The sequence below is a fragment of the Triturus cristatus genome, chromosome 11 (genome assembly GCF_964204655.1).
Source record: "Triturus cristatus chromosome 11, aTriCri1.1, whole genome shotgun sequence".
In the NCBI taxonomy this organism is placed as follows: Eukaryota; Metazoa; Chordata; class Amphibia; order Caudata; family Salamandridae; genus Triturus; species Triturus cristatus.
This window is the reverse complement of record NC_140594.1, coordinates 80,005,354-80,023,077: the sequence shown is the minus strand read 5'-3', so window position 1 is coordinate 80,023,077 and position 17,724 is coordinate 80,005,354. Positions and strand designations below refer to the sequence as shown.

The following is a 17,724-nucleotide window of genomic DNA, read 5'->3' as shown; positions in this document are numbered from 1 at the left end:
CTAGCTAGGGAAAGATGTTGCCTCTGAAAATGGCAAGATTCAACCTGTGCTGTGATTACTGGAAGCAAGTGTCAGTCACAAGGTCTGCCTTTGGTTACGGAGCACCCTTATGCACATGAAGCTGATTTGACACTGTTGGGTGAAGTTGCATGTCGCCGAACGCAAACGTTGCGGGCTCCAAGTCGTGGGCCTGGTCCCGCTCCAAGTCCTCTGGTAAGTTGAAGTCCAAATGCAAACACAAGCAATTAAAACACAAAAAAAACAGGAGTCACCCCCTCTTACCACCGTTCTGACTCCATAGAGAAGGTGCTCCATTGAGGTCACCGCCCATGGAGCTGATCCCGAAGAGCCCCAAGTTTCTGGGGCTGGCATCGACCCCACTGCAGATCGAGGCCTTTAAAGAGTCCAAGCTTTAGATTTTCGATGTGCGTCCAACTTTCTCCAAAGTATGTTTGCACCCCCTGGAACTGCAGGGGTCTCCAGGCAGGTTATTGCCTGTGGGTCCCTTCCTGTACAATCTATCCCCTTGAGACCCGTTACCAGATCCGTACCGACTCCTGAACAGACTCCTACTCTGGCTGCATGATCCACACCATTTCCTGCTGCTCGATACCAGTCCCGCCAGCACCACAGGATGATCCAGTGCTGATGCCCGTGTCAGATCTGAACCTATGTTGGCCTGTGCAAAACTGATGACGCGCTGTGAGATTGCAAAGGCACAATCCATTGTCTTGCACACAGGCTCCACTCCTGTGTCTCTTAACATCTATCAACATAGGCTCAATTATATTTTGGCTCTAACTCTAATCTTGTGCCAGAGCTGGGTGCATCCCAGGACATTGATGATGAGGGAGGAGGGCCTTATTCTCCCTCATTACACTGATGATGCCTTATACCTTGACGTACAGAATGCCAGTGGGCTTGATCCCTCCCCTGAAACAGAGCTTGGCTCACGACATAGGCCACCAAGAGAAAAAAGTGCCTCATTTACATCAGTGATTCGGAGCGCAGCCAAAATGCTGCAGTTACAATCTCCCTCCATCGAGACAAAAACAAATGTTTTGACAGAAATTCTACAGCCTGGGCCGGCAACATCAGAAGCCTTACATCCATTTAATGACACCCTCATGAGTACTGTATGGCTGTCTAGTCGAAACCACATTGACGCACCCATGGATCTTTTGGAACAGTTGAAGGAAGATAATTACTGGATCACTCTCTGGTCCAGCCAAGGAGTTCTACCAGCGGGAGTTTGATTTCTTCAACAAGATCACCAACGTCTCAACGGTAAGTTCAAGCAAAAGTGATGGATGTTGGAAAGGGACTTTTTGGAACACGTACCAACCATGCCTTACAGTCTGCTGAGACAGACGGGCAGATAGACAAATCCTGAGCTGCTTTCAATGTCAAGGAGGCTACCCCGTTCAAGGTGCGAGAGAAGTAGCCTGTATAACTTTACGAGGTCTTGTTAGTACCAAACCTAGAGTTTTTTTAGCAACCAAACTACTCTTATCAGTTCTCCCAATAGGTCTCTACTCTAAAAACGAATTCAACCTGTCGGTTTATGACTAAAGCATCTATAAGGTTCGTCCTGCCCCTTTAGATTCTTTTTTTGCTTTAAAGAAGGCGACTTTATAGTTTGTTGATTTGCAGGACGCTTTCTTCCACGTTTCCTCTCATACCCCAATCACAGGAATTTCCTGCACTTCATGATAAACCACCAGTTCTTAATGTCACTGCTTGTTGCTCCACGTAGGCTTCGGAGCCTGGACATGTTACAAGCATGCTCAGTTGCTCAAGGCAGCATCCTCATCAGAAGACGACTTCTACGGCACTCAGGCTTATTCAACATCTCAGATTGTCCCTAAACAGATATGCTTGGAGCCTAAGTAGAACATGTGTGTTTTTTAGCGATGTGTCAACACATCACAATCTAGAGGATATCTTTCCCTCTAAATGATGGACAAGGTAATGAATCTGGCAAGCCCTCTGAGAAAAAGTCTGTTTGCAGAGTACATCGATACATGTCATTGGTAGGAGCATTGTCCTCTTGCATCCCATTACACCCTCACTGCAGACTCCTGGTTGCAACCATTGCAAGGAAACAGGGACTGTCAGTGGAGTCAAACGGACGCCATCGAAACAATTGAGACTATCAGTCAACTGAAGGTTGCATACTTACACTTCTAAAACTTGGGCTTTCCTTCCAAGATTCAAGAATGTTAAGAGTGGCTTCCAGTTGAAAGTGGCATGCTGGGCTAAACAAAGGAGTCTGCCTCCTGAAGCATGCCAAGGGCAGAGAGAATGCTGCAGTCTGCAGACCACAGCCAGAGTGAGATGTGCATAGTCTGCCTGGCATTACACCCACCGCCGTGCAACATCACTGGTCAAATCAAGAAAAATAATTCATCATAAAAATCTTTCAGCTGTGAGATATTTGAATCACCTTTTTCATCTCTCATTATGGCATTCCATACTGAGTATGGCATTGAAGATCAATCATCGTCCTTGTCATCTTCAGGTTTACAGCAAAAAAACAAGAGGTCATAAGGTCCTGCTACCTACTGATAGGCTCAGCACGGTCAAAGGAGCTTGATACACACGGGAGCTATATGACTAGGAGCTCTGGCAAATCTTCAGTAAATTTCTAATATCGCATAGACTGTTAGCCAGAAGACTGAATAAGAAAAGGCAGTTCTTCAAGAGGTGATGGAAACAGGGGAACGTGCAGAAGGTGTTTGATAAAAGAGTCTGCCCTTACTGCCGGCACCTTTCTTCCCTTTCCCATAGTTCGCAAACTGATATTCAAAATGAAGTAGGAGATGCACACATTGATTGTGATAGCCATAGCCTGACCAGGACAGTTTTGAAGTGCATGTCTCCAGACCCTGCGTCCTTAGACAAGTAGTACGTATTCAGAATCTACCTTACACTGTTGATAGAAAAGATAGTTTCACTCCATCAACAACAAACCTCATGGGCAGTTAGAATCCCAACACGTTGGTGCAGAGAAATATTCAATGTAGCTAGAGCAAACTTCACAAGGAAAACCTTTCATATAAAATGGAAACAATCCTACCACTGGAAGGGAAGCAGAGGTTTGCATCTTCTGTCATCTCATCCCATTAACTCCTGTCATACCTGCTGCATTGCAGATGTTTGGCATTCATATGGCTCAATTGAAGGTGGAAGAAAATAAATCTGCATTTCGTTTCTCTCAATGCATTATCGAAGAATCCATGCTTAGTTTCATAATTTCCTCCTTTGACTTGTCCTCTGCCTCCTAGGTGCTTCTCCTGCCCTTTCACAGATTGAGGGACTTATTTTTTAACCTGTGCATGAAGCTGAAATGAAGTACAGAACCTGGAAAACAGCATTTAATTGCATTGCATGTGCAAGGTGTAGTTTAGAAATTTAAAACTAATGAACCTTACTAAATCCTTTAAAACAAGGGGGTGTTTGGAACGAACTCAAGTTAAGTCCCCAAAATCTGCTGAATTTCACCCAAGCAGCCAGTCATAATGGCAGTCTTCTTTCATTACGTATCCTCTAAAGCAGAGAAATACCTGTACTTGTTATACCCTTACAGGGGCCTTATTTTCGGTGTGGACAAAACGTAGAGCCGCTACTGTGCATTCAGACCTCGAGGCCTAGTTCATATACCACTTTCAGACCTGCCCTTTTCTCTAACAAATAGACTGGGATCTTCATACAGTTCCTTGTTTGCAGCCCATGAATCAGGAAAGACTCCCCCTTTTTTCCATAACTGTGTTGAAATGTGCGTTTTAATGGAGGAATGAGTGGGACTCATACAAAATCTGCAAATCTACATGGTACCCTGTAAAACTTAGCCTTGACCCAATACCAGTAAACAGACATTTGAATGAATGTGATCTGGTTTTATGTGCATGTTTGGTCCTTGCGTATCTTCTTACATTCAGTGATAGCAACTGTGTAGTTATGGTTTTAAAAACAAAATCAAACAGGGTACACAGATCCAGTGCCAGGTCTGCAAATTTGCAGGTAGGTTTGTGATTTTTTTTAATTAAACAAATATATGTTTGCATTTTTCAAATCAAGACAATAAAGTTAAAACAGCAAAACCCTTCACAACTGTAACAATGCATGGCAGTCCATGCAGAGGCCATTCACAGTGACACTGTGGTTTCTGGGTCTGGTTCAGGGCCTAGCCAGGCCATGTACATAGCATCACAGTGCATGGACAAAGGCAAAACACAGTTGTTCCACTACACAACGGCTCCGGGTGCTCTGAGCTGCACCCAGAGTGTGCTGCTGTTAGACAATGGCTGCACTCAACACATTCACATCCTTTATACAGTGAAACAGCTGTTGGCTACTCTGAAGGGTATCGCGGCCACCATACACATCAAGATTGAGTTGCGTGGAGAGTTTGACCCATGAATAGGCCCCATTTGGCCAGTCCTTGTGCTCACCTCCTGCTGCACATGTTGGAAGGCCATACACGACCAGAGTTTAGTTCACAGAAGATTGGAATAGTGGCCTGGCCGAAGGCCTTGTGCAGCCGGAGTGAGTATGGGGTCAGGGCCTGACCTTAGGAGTTGGACACAAAGGGATATGAAATATATATTTTTAAAAAACAAAAATTCACAGAAAAATGTTTTGTTAATTATATGTTATGGTTTCTTTTGCTCATAAGGCCTTAACGTACGTTAAAACACCAGCTAAGGAAAAGTTATTGTTACTAAACAAAACCAAATGAATCCCTAAAATTGTCCAGCTATGGTTAGCTGAGGAATCTTTGACTCATGACCCCACCATGAAAACTCTAACTTGCCACCCAAATAGTGCATGGTCATAAGGAGTGCATTTAAAGGGCGACGTATGGTTTTCTTGCCTGGGCAGAACGCATGGTTATACCACACTGTCAGGCGTGTACTATGGAGTCCAAGAGGTGAAAGGCTTTATGTCCAATCCTGGGTCAATTCATGGAGATGAAAGGCTATTTACCCTACAGTCAGCAGTGAGTAGCTATTTAATCTGTCCATTAGCCTGTATACCACGGTCGGCCTGTGCTCCTCAACCCAAAAGGTGGAAGGCTCTGTCTTTGTAAAATTATTCCTCTCCTAAACTGATAATAAAATTGTGATAAAATGTGCATTTATATCCATCTATGGGATGTTCTGTGATAAACTGTGAAGATGAAGGCAAATGTCTTCCAAGATATTTTCACACGAGGGGCGTTAGTAAGAGTACCCCCTGCAGCCTCAAAGGGGCTGATGAATTGAGTACAAATTATGGCCTATCACACAGAGATTGTGACTGTAGTATGGTGCAGAAACACTGGTTTACATATGATAGCCCCTAAAAGTGTAATCCCCCCATTATATCCCATCCTATGGGACTGCTGGGACCTCTGGATGCAGTAATTCCGCGACCTGGAAAATTACAGGGTTTATTCTAGGACACTCTTAATAAAGCTGTTAATGTCTTGGTCTAATTCCCTCTCCGTTAGCAGCAATGGATGTTTTCTCTGTCTCTGCCCAACAAGGTCCCAAAGGCAGGCCTTGACAGCGACTGCTGATGTAAAGAATTAAGTGAAACCCAACTCCCAGTGTGTTTTAGCAAAGAGGCGAACGGGGCCTTGTTGGAAGTAAACACGGTAATAAGTTTGAGATTTGCCAAGTAACCTGTGATGTTGAATGTGGCTTGACAGTGTGTGCATGGCAGCAATAATGTGTGTGCTAGTGTGGGTTTTAATGAGTCCCTAAAGGCTCCTTCTAGTCCTCTGCTACTTCATTATGAAGATAATTATCGTCTTTGCCAGTCTCTTGTGCAGAGCGTGGTTTGGGCTGAAAAATGCTGCTCTTGTTAAGTCCCCGAGTGGCCGTTGTTGAGCTTGTTCTCCTGGGTGACACTTGTGGACCAGAGCTTTCAACACAGACTGCTAATAAATCCATTACTATGCTGTTAAATGGGACATCCTAAGGCATGTATGGGCTAAGCAGGTAGGACTGAATTTATCATATGACCTTACAGCCATGCATCGCTTAGTCAACTTGGTATGCCCATGTTTAATATTATATACCACCGAGGTATAGCTTCCCATGCCACGGTGCAGTCTCTTATGTCATTAAGCTAGCACTTACGCCCCTTTTATTATATTTGCACGACACTAAACATGCAAAGATAAAGTTGTCATATGACTAAGTGCCTCTTCTAATGTCCTGATACTTCTGTTATGTCCTCCGGTATATTGTCATATGCCCCCTTGTAATGCGTTCTAATGCCAGGTTGTCCTCATGTACCCAGCTGCAGCCTTCCTTTGCCTAGGTGCAGTCTACAATATGCACAGACAGCGTCATATTCACTGGTTCAGCAGTAGCGCGGCGTGTGCACTTTCAGAGGCTCAGGTGTTTCCATCCAGTGTCAGGTTCAGGCTCAAATGACCAGCTGTTGCTATTGTTTGCTGAGAATAGCCTCAGGTTCAGCTAACGTATAGCTAGGTACAGTCTTATATGCTAAGTCAGTGCCGCCGTACAGTAGGGGCAGCCTCATTTGCCTAGGTACAGTCGTCTGGTACCCAGGTGGAGCCATAATATGCCCAGGTCCAGCACAGCATACCCAGTACCACCATTGCATGCAAGATAAAGACTTGTATGCAAAAGGTAAGGCAGCAATGGTAGGTAGAGACTTTTGTACCCAGATAATTTTACAGCAGATGTGCCACCACATGCCCAAGTTTTCTCTTATGCAGCCTCATGCTCAAATGCACAAGAGTGCAATTTGCGCTCTCACACACAAAGATACATTTACATAGATAAACACACAGGTCAATGACTGTTTTCTTAAACTCTGCTTGTCTTATGTCAGCCGGCTCCCTACTCCGTGCTTTGTTCAGCTGCTGCAAAGGGAGGCAAGGCAGCTCTCAGTGCTGAGCACTTGTTGCTGGTACCAGAGTCTTTACTACACTCTGGATACTCAAGTTAGGTGGAAGAATGCAGATACAGCTGCCATGACTTGGGATTTACCCACTGACAGAATGGTTCACATGCAGGTGTGCAGCGTTCTCTCCAGGCCACTGCTGAATGAGGGAGTGGAGCTCTGTGTTTGTTGAAATGGACTGACTGCAAATTATGATGCTTTAACGCTTATTGGTCGACTTGTTTGATATTCTTTGACATCAGTGTTCCGGAGAGTGCCCAACAGGATGGGACAGTAATGGCCGCACACTGTGCCTCGGGTCTCTTTAATGTAAGCCGTGCTTTTCGATGTAAGCCATGCCTGCTTTGCTTCACATGCTGCGTTCATTTACTGACCTTCACTTTGTCCATCAGCCTTTCTTATGCACTGAATGATGCCTTGATCTTCCTCTTCCTAGGCCCTTCCCTAAAGGAGAAGAGAGAAAAAAGGCATGTTTGGCAGCTTTGTCTGAAGTGAAAGTTCAACCCGGTAAGACCCTCCCATTCAAATGATTTTGGGGCAGAGGGAGTTTGGGAGGGGCAGCCTTTAACCTGATCTATTTCAAGAAAGAGTGTTCTATGAAAGGCCATGTGACTTATTGAGAATAGTTTGTCTGTCTTGTGTGCATGTACAGAGGTGGGGAGGTGTCAGTTCTTCATCTGTTCGCTTTCATTGCTGCCTGGCCCATTGACTTCCCTTAGTGCTTGGTCCTTTAATTGGCCCTGCTCCCAGTCCCTCATTTTCCCCGCTGTCCTACTAACCTGTTGTTTGTTCCTTCAGTATCCCAGCTGTTTGCCCACTGTACCCCTCTTGTTACTGTCCTGTGTCTTGGTCCTTCACCTGTAATGCTGCCTGACCAGCAAATGATGCGAGAGGGCCAGGTAGAAGAGGCAGTGACCAGAACCACACAACTGTTGTGCTGAAACTAAGGGCCTGATTCACAAAGGTAAACTTACACTTTTGTGTAAGTTTACTACTTTTGGGTATTCACAAACTATGTGCGGAGTTTTACAACACCGTACTCCCTATACTTGTGTGTAGAGTTGTCCATTCCATTACCACAGTCTCTGGCTGCGTAGATCTCTGCACACATAAGTAAAGGGAGTGCGGAGTCGTAAAAAAATTGCACATAGTTTGTGAATACCAACAAGTAGTCAACTTGCACAATAATGTCAATTTACCTTTGTGAATTAGGCTCCTAATTTTTAATTGGCCCTATTACTGTCACTGCCAGCTGTCCTGTCCTCAGCATACCTGATGCTGAGTTCTGCCTCTGCCCTGCCTTCACACTTCACCTGCTGCTTAGATCTATTACTGCGCCTGCTGTTCATTTTCACTGCAAACTAGGTTTCTAATTGGCCCTTCTGTCTACTACTCTCACTGCCAGCAGTGATGTCCTCAGTCTACCTATTGACTGGTTCCGTCACTGCCTCCTCTGCCTGGCCCTCTCACATCACTTATCGCTTAGGTCTATCCATGCACCTGCTGCCCAACAAACACATTTTCACCGCTCTCTAATTTTCACATTTTCCCTGCTGTGTTGTCATCTGTTTCTCTTCCTGGTCATCACTGGTACTCCCCCCTGGTTCTTTTGCTTTTTATGGTTCCTTGTCATCTTAATTTATGCTTCTGCCTATTTTTCTCACTGTCCCAACTATGCTATTACCTTAGTCTTTCTGATGTTTGGTTCTGCCACTGTCCCTTTTTTGGCCTCACTGTCCCAGCTGCCTTTTTGCCATGCTGTCTATGCTGTATTTTGCTCTCACTTTCCCTGCTTCATGGTTCCTGGTGCCCAACTCCACAGTTGCTGCCCCTGCTCACTCTTTTACCTCTACTCTTTATTGCTTTTTCCATACGCTTATCCTAAACTGCTAGTGGGTATGCTTAGCATCTGTAATACTGTATCTGAGTTCTGTCTGCATGACAGACATTTTTCATACTAACTTTGCTCTCTGTGATTCTAGGCTGCTACCTACCCAGCAACCCTGAAGCAATTGTCCTGGATATTGACTACAAGTCTGGCACCCCCATGCAAAGGTGAGATTGGATGCTGTAGACAAGTTGCATCCTGTTAATTGTAGTCTTAGTCAATCTAAAATTCAGCGCACTTAACAAATTGATCTACGAGTGCAGGTCAGTGCAAGTGGCAGTCTATCCAGCCCATACTTATAGGTTTCTTAAGGTGCTACTAATGATTTGTGAAAACTGCACAGGCAGATATTTGTACCCTTATTGATTTGCAATTTGAGACAGTCTGGTTAGTAATACTTTTCCTTAGAGACTCCATTGAGAGTTCCTGATATTTGCTGCAAACTCCCCTGCAAAAATGCCACGTAGGAGATTTAACACACATTCCAAGTTTCTCCAAACTCCTAATAAACTTTTATTTCTTGAGGATATGTCTTCCAAGAGATTGCTTGTCGTTCCTCCTCAGACGCATCATGTGGAATCTGGAACCTTTTGAGCGGTTTCGCTCCTCCACTTGTTGGTGGCATTGCTACAGCAATACTATGCTTCCTCTAGGGGGCATCATTGTTGGGGGTGACATAGTAGCTCCATGAAATTCAGCCTGTTATTGGTGTCGGTTCTGGTTTTTTCGTTGCTCCACTGACGTCGCGACCTGGAGCTTGACTGTGCATGTGATTCAATTTTGAGGTTTGAGACTTTTACTTCTTTTTGATTGAATCTGTTTTAGCTGCTGTCATCAATGAAATGTTCTGGTTGTGAACCATTTTCAGATGCATGTGACAGATATTGGCTTTCACCTTTCGTTTGTTGTGTCTTGGTGCTGAATGTGACCCTGATTATTTGTGCTCCATAATACACCTAAAAGTCACCAAGAGGGAAGCACATTTTAGTACTGCTCAGCATCAACAGAAGACTGGTTCTGAGTCAGTCCTTTCGTGGGGCTGGCCTTCTCCTGTGAGACTCTTCACTTAGAGAATTGAAAGCATTAAAAAATAAAAAGGAGGATTCTTCCTCCCACCATGAATCGTATACAGAACAGCACCTCTGACCATGCTGCTTACCCATCCTAGATTCATGGGATTCCTCCTCTGATCCCATTCCAGTCTGGGGAAACATCACATTTCTAATTTGGTCACATTCTTTTATATCTGTCCGTGTACTATTCAGATTGCAGGTTTTTTACGAAGCTCTGCAATAACTGGGTGATGACATGGCCCCTAACATCCGCTGCTCATGTACGTCAGTTGGATCTGCTAGTTTCTGGCAGATCTCATCCGTGCTGCCCCCTTCATGTTCACACCCCTGGGTCTTTCATGTTTATTTCAAATGGACCACTTTGACTTGCCCTGCCCTTATTTAAGTAATAATTCAGCCTATGGTGCAGGTTGTGGTGGTGGCCTCTTCTGGCGGCACTGATTGTCACCAGACTATGATTTTTAAATCCGGTAAAAATAAGGTCTTCGCTGACATTGCAGATTAGTTCAGGCGCACCTCATTGAAATAATTTAGATGGCAAAGGATGCTACCATGCTTTGGTGTAGCACCCTGTAAAGCTGTATCTCAGAGTGGCAGATTGCCTCCATCCTGGCACACATTATTTATTGCTCTGATCTTCAAAATGAAGTCCACCTCAGACTTTCCTTTTATCATCTCACTTTTCAGTTTGGATCTAAAATGTTTTTAGAACTTAACTCGAATCACCTTATGGATGAGTAGAATGAACAACTTCAGTTATTGTCCTGTTTGCAAGTTGGCGCAAGCTTTTAATTTGCATTCTTTGGTCAGCAAATCAATCCATGGCAAGCAACATGTATGTACTAGTCATGCGTGGCTGTAGATACACATGCTGTGCATACTCTTGCTATCTAGTGTTGGGCCTGGATGTGTGCAAGTTGTTTTTCTTCTAAGAAGTCTCCGACTCCTCCTCTTGCACATGATCATCAGCTCCATTGTTAGATTGTGTTCTTTCCGCAGTTGGGTTTGAAAGTGTGCTTCCATGCTTCGGGTCGACACAGTTGCTGTGCTTTTTTCGGTTTACACAGATTCCTTCCCTCCATGGGCATTGTTTGGTGATCCCAAAGCTCAAGCGGGGTTCGGGTCAGCCGTGGCCCCTCGTGGACCTCATCCTTCGGGGTCTACTCCAGTCTTGGTCGCATCTCTCCACCATGCCTCAATAGTGATGGAAACGACACCATCCAGATACTGTCCTCGCTGCCACGTGAAATATCCTTGAACCGACTGTCATCAGGTCTGCAATTTGTGCCTATCTCCCACGCACAACAAAGCCACCTGTGACTCTTGCTGCTCATTCCGTCCCAAGAAGACTCTTTGCGACCATCGAGCTTGGCGACTCAAGCTGTTGCACAGGAGGGGCGACGACTCCCAAGGCCTCTTTGGTCCCGAGGACATCGAGAGGTAACATCGTCCACAACCATTGGCAGCAGATGAGGAGGCTTTGTCCCCCAAGGGAAACTACAGCTCCAAGCCGGAGATCGAGGATCGTCCACAAGCCCATCAGTCCATGAGTACGGCACCCCTCCCCTTTGACACCATTCTCAATCTGAGCAGCCCTCCGCCAAAGGGCGCACACCTTCTCTGGAGTGCCAGAGTCAGGGCTTCGGACCGCCACTGCCTTTCTGCCATGGTTGCCACTGACAAGCCACTTTGGGCGCTCTGTCCAGCTCTGGCTCGGCGCCGAAGAAACCTTTGAGTTCGGCTGCTTCTGCGCCAGCTACTCCAACTCCAGCACAGAGCCGACCCTCAGCAATACCACGGCACTGACCAGACCCTCTGCACCGAAACCGAACCACCCTCGGAGCCACAGTCTCTGGCCTTGACCAGCAGGACTGACATCGGCACCGGTACAGTTGAACTAATCCTCCACAGACTGCAGGATGAGATAGACGTGAGGCAGAAACACCTGGTCATTTACCCTCATACGGGCTGGATCCTTGCACACCCTCTGGGGTCTGCTGCATTTCCAGCCTCCAACCACTGCCTGTCCTTTATGGAAGCCTTGGACGCTTCTGTCCCACCAAAGCAGCGCAAAAAAATGGATAAGACAACCAGCTTCCTACCCCACGCACAACCATCACCTCACCCTGTTTCTCAGCCTTCACCTGCTTCCCCAGGGAACCCCCTTGACATCACACCTCAGGGTCTCCTTACTCTCTCCTGGGTGGGCTTGGGGGAAGGGGCAACACATGACAACCCTCCACAGGGTGACCCATGGAACTCCTTTGACCCAGACCCACCGGGGGACACAGACCCTGTACCCTGCTCGTCCCTTCTCTACAGACGATTCCACATCCTGTCAAGAACTCATTGGTAGGGCGGTCTTATTCCACAAGGTGGATGTTTATATAGCGCCCCTAGAGGAAGACTTCCTTTTTGAAACCCTCTCCTCCACTCACCGCTGTACTCTGTACCTCGCCATGCTTAAGGGCATGCTACATCCCACATCTTTAAGGACCCTGTCCAAGCCAGGGTGATAAAACCAAGGGTAGATGAAAAAAATATTAAGCTTCCCTTCCTGACCCTATTTACATTCATATAAGCGAACCAACTCCCATGCCAGTGGGATGCCCCATCCACCAGAAAGAGTGTAAGCTCATAGAAGCAGTGGGCAAAAGGGTGGCTGCTCAATTAGCCAACCAGTGGCGTATCGCCAATTCAATCGGCCTTCTTTCACGATATGATCGTGCCCACTGGGACGAAATATAGGAGCTCCTCCAATACCTCCCAGAGGAATACAGGGAGAGGGGACATGAAATAGTCTCTGAGGGCAAGCAGTTATCAAATACTACTATTCACTGTGCCTTAGATGTCTCAGACACCCACAGCCAGGTGGGTTTATTCTAGCGTCCTTCTATGCAGTCACGCCTGACTTTGTATCTCCTGCTTCACGCCGGAAGTTCAACAGAACCTGCTGAACATGCCCTTTGATGGCTAGCATTTCTTTGTTCCACAAGTGGGACAAATGTTAACCAATATCAAAAAAGATTCGGAGACAGCTACAGCTTTGGGCGCTCTAGACGCCTGCTTCCTGTGGCTCCTTTTACCAAACACCCCATCGTGGATGCTTGAACGCCACCTTCCCTGAAGCCTCCACATCCTACCAGGGCACCTAGGGACAGAAATCCTCTCCCAGGGGTATTTTAGAGGGTTGTGTAAGGGCCTCAATTCTAGAGGCAAATGTAAAGGAGGCTCCCTAATAGGAACTGCACCCACCGCCAAACACTGAGATGCTTCTTCCTCCCCAGAACACACATCACTGGTTGGGGGCACCTCCAAGGCTTCTTTCCCACATGGTGTACTGTCACCTCAGACCAGTGGGCGTTGGATATTATCCAACATGGTTATTGTCGGGAGCTCACTTGCACACTTCCCACCATTCTACCTCACGAACACAGACTTTCCCCAGAACACCAAAAGCTTCTCAAAGAGGTCCTAGCACTCCTTGCCAAAGGGCCTATAGAACCCATCCCCTATCAGCAAGGCACAGGATCCTTAGGAAAAGTTCCCAGTTCCTCTTGTTTGCCTCACGTAAACAGGCTGTCATCGCCCTAATAATGTCCAGATTGGATTACTGTAATGCCCTCTATTTGGGAATTAGCAAAGGACTGGTGCGACGTTTGCAGCTTGTGCAGAATGCTGCTGCCAGGCTGATGAAATACCACTCAGTCTCAGCTTCTCTCTTCACACTGCATTGGCTTCCTCTGGACCGTAGAATTTTTTTGTTGAAAACCCTCTACCTAACCTATAATGCCTACTATGGCTTAGGCCCTGATGGTATTAAAACAATATTCCAGCTTTGTTTCTACTAGGCAGCTTAGGTCCGCAAATAAAAATCTACTAACAGTGCCGAGGTTTAAAAAGACGAAATGGGGAGGTACTGCTGCTGCTAAGCTGTGGAACTCCCTCCCGGGGGATCTCTGGGCAGATGTCACACTCTCTCTTCCGTAAGGCCTTGAAGACTTGGCTTTTTACATATAGCCCTGTCTGAGTATGTCCATTCCTGTTTGTACATTGTTCCGCTACAGCGCCTTGACACCCTTGGGCTAAGTGAGCGCTTTATAAGTTTTATATTAATTCAGGAGTGTACTCTCTTTACTTCTTAATACTTAAAAAAGACACGTCCCTCTGGCTCATTCTGTACCTCAGGTGCCTAAATGAATACATCCTTTGTGGCGGGGTAGGATTAACAACTCAGGAAACAAATCTGCTAGAATAAGGTTTTCTTTTTATTAAGACACTTTTGCGTCGAGTTGTTACTCTTCCTGAGACAGTTTGGACGGTATCCGTCGTGGTTAAAGGGATTTGATTCAACCCGGTAGGTTCCAGCTTCACTCTTTCTCTTCTGGGGTCCACTCTCCGTTGTCCTTCCGATTCCAGTCAAAGGAGGAGGGGAGATGCGGCCAACAAAAACAAAACAAAAGAGTATCAGGAGGATGCTCGATCTTTAAGCCACACTCACTTCGGGCCGGGGGTGAAGAAGGCACCACTCACTTGTGTTGTGAGGCACTCTGGTGAACTATACAATACGATGTCGCAGTGCTCAGTGCGAGGGGGAAGGTGACGTGAGGAATGTTATTAAAAACAATAGGAGGAGTAGGAATCAGGTTTCGGCGGTAGGGCGACCTCTCCTCCCAACCCACCCTGAGAACCTCTCCCGTACCTGTGTCAGCCACGCTCCTCCGGGAGCGTGGCTCGGTGGCGCGTGGGGACGTTGGCCTCCTGGCTTCTCCTCGGCTACAGTGGAACTGTTCTCTCGCTTCCCTCCGTCTTCTCCGGGCTTCTCCACGTAGATCACCAACGCTCCGGCTCCTAACTCTGCTTCCTCCTCTCCGGTGGTGACACAAACGCTGTTCCGGAATTCCTCCGTTCTTATTGGTGGTGGGACTTCTGTGACGTTGGATGGGGTCGGACCGTCCTCCCAGTGGAATCCCCAGTTAGAGGAGCCGTGTTCCTCTTGTGTTTCTGCGGGAGGTAATAAAGGGTCGGAAGTTTGCCAGTCACCCTGCTGAGAGGAAACAAGAGGGAGTGATGGAGGTATGGCCAACCACCATTCACTAGTGGACTCTGGTAGCGGGTCTGCCGAGTCACATCCTTTCAGAGCACTTCCATATGGTCAGTCTCCAAGATGTTATTCTGCTTCTCCAGCAAGGTGACTTCATGGCTGCCCTCGACCTGAAGGATGCCTATTTCCACATACCAATACATCCAGCCCATTGCAGATATCTCAGGTCTGTGGTCAGCGGAAAACATTACCAATTCAAATTGCTTTCCTTCGGGGTTACTACTGCACACTGCAGGTGTTCACAAAGAGCCTTACTGTGGTGGCCACACACCTGCGCAGGCAGGACGTTCACGTCTTCCCTTATCTGGACGAATGCTGAAAAGACACATGTCACTGTAGACCTTCTGCTAGGGTTCGGATTTACTATCAATGCCACAAAATCCCATCTCCAACCTCTTCTTGCCAAACCCTACCTGGGACCCATTCTCCACTCGGGGGGTAGGCAAACCCTGTCGGATCCTGGCCTTTCAGTCACTGCTCCCTCTTTTTCAGCCACATTAACAGGTCATGGTCAGAACAATCATGCGCCTCCTAGGCATGATGGCCTCCTGCATTGCCATAGTAACCCATGCCAGGTTACTCATGCGTTGGTTGCAGGAATGCATAGGGGAGCAGTGGTCTTACTCGAAGGGTCATTGGGATGATCTACTGTTGATCGGCTGCTGCACTTGTCGCTCTCTGCAGTGGTAGAACACCAACAACCTGTTGCAGAAACAGCCTTTCCTCGACCCAGTTCGTCACGCTTTCTGGGCAAAGTTCTAGCTTCCTGACAAATTTGGTTTAATTCTGTTCAGCAGTTTTTGTGGTAGCTCTGTTTAAAAAAAAAGTCCATGGAAAATGCATGGGGTTTTTGCACTTTGGGCCCATGCATTTTTCTTGGCCCCCTCGTGATAGGTAACCCTGAAAAAATCCATATACAAACCAGGCAACAAAAAGCACTTTTTAGAAGGTTTCGTGAAGATTGGTGAACCAGCGCCAAACAAAAAATGCATTTTCTATGGAAGCGCTGACTTAACTATAACTACCCAGTGGAGAGAGAGAGATCTCAAAGGAGTCTTAGATCCTGCACGCAGGCGGGACAGTTAATTCAGTGCATATAGCTTTGATGAGTATTTCCCCTGGAAGAGATGTAATTATAATATCATGGGGCCCTTGCACTTTAAACTGTGCCATATTCTTATTGTTGATATATTGTTGATGGCATCATTGTTTCTTGTTTGAAAATTGAATCCATATGTCTTAAAGTATTCAGAGTTGTCTCTGACGGCATGAATATTTCTGTATGTTTTTCTCATTTTAGTGCTGCGAAGGCTCCCTACTTGGCCAAGTTCAAAGTGAAACGCTGTGGCGTGAGCGAGCTAGAGAAAGAAGGTTTGTGTGTCCATTTCTTTTTCTTGTAGTGAATATCTGGGTGACCGCTTAGAGAAAAAGCCAATAATTGCTCTTCCTTATTCTTACCATGGCAGACAGAGTGTAGCTCGGGCAAGTTAAGGTCCAGATGCTTCAATGTCTTCTACCATAAGTGAAAGCATGACTACAGATCCTCAGGATTTCAAAACACATGTGTGCTTTGCCTCATTCCCTTGTCCCCTTTGATCTGCTACAGTTTTAAATTTCCTCAAAAACATAACACTTGCATCTCTACACCCATTCACCCCTGCGCTCCAAGCTAGAGTGCCAGGTGTTCGTAAAAGCTGGATATTTAAAGCTTTATTTATTTATTTATTTATTTTATAAATTCTTATCTACTGCTTCCCATCGGAGGAAGCTAGAAGGGAAGAACATGACTGCATCTGGTATTTCCCATATTTGGAGCTGTTTAATGGGGATAGGCGGCACTTTTTTATTGAGTAAAGTCCACTCTTGAATGTTCCTATCTGCAGAAAGCACATTTGTGTATATTTGATGTTTTTAGACTGGGGATTACTCTGGTATACATTTTTATGGTGCTTATTAACAACAATTGTATGTACTCTCTCTTTGCACAAAATGATGAATTTGGATGGTGAATTGTTAATGATTTTATTGTTTTTAATATATCAATGTATTCTTTTATGGTTATATCTTTTTGTATACCGAATAAAACATTTCTGATCTGATACCCTAGGTTTCTCTAGAGAAACCCTTTACACCTCAGAAGAATGACTATCTAGGATCCTAATAATGTCTTTTCATTGTAACCCTTATAATTTTTAGGCCTGCTTATTTTCCAACAATACAAACAAGTAATTTAACATAAATGCATAGTTTGCGTTTCTATGAGTGAGTCTAGAAAAAGAAAGGAAAATATTTTCAGAGACAGTTGCGTAAAAGGGAGGGGATGGAGTTAGAAGCTTTCATGATTACCTTCACGGTTTGTAGACAAGTCTCAACATACAGTATAAGGTAACGAGTGGGAGATCAGTCCGAAATGTACAAAATGCAACTTTCTATCAAATAAATAAAAAAGTAATACATTGTCAAACCCTGCACACATACGTCTGTCTCTATCCCTACTTCCTTAGACTGGCAGGCTGACTGATACTGTTCTCTAGTTCTCATTGTAGACTGTACTCTCCTCTGCAGGTCTGCGCTGTGCATCTGACTCCATTGACGAGAGCACAGAGGAAGGACAAGATAGTCGGATCGCCTGGCAGGCCGCCATCTTTAAAGTGGGCGATGACTGCAGACAGGTGAGCCACAGCGCTCCCGTTTGTTTTATATATCATGCCAGAGATGCCCACTCTCCTGTTTCT

The 17,724-nt window shown here is 45.8% G+C and overlaps 1 protein-coding gene across 4 annotated transcripts in view; it reads left to right on the top strand.

Annotated features, from left to right (window-relative positions):
• PI4KA (phosphatidylinositol 4-kinase alpha) overlaps positions 1-17,724 on the top strand; it is a 548,133-nt gene that overhangs the window by 467,194 nt on the left and 63,215 nt on the right. For all 4 annotated transcript variants that reach the window (XM_085633226.1, XM_085633227.1, XM_085633225.1 and 1 more), the window contains 4 exons: positions 7,361-7,431; positions 8,907-8,979; positions 16,290-16,360; positions 17,555-17,661. In XM_085633226.1, coding sequence (XP_085489352.1) covers positions 7,361-7,431; positions 8,907-8,979; positions 16,290-16,360; positions 17,555-17,661 — 322 coding nt within the window. The remainder of the gene's footprint in view (positions 1-7,360; positions 7,432-8,906; positions 8,980-16,289; positions 16,361-17,554; positions 17,662-17,724) is intronic.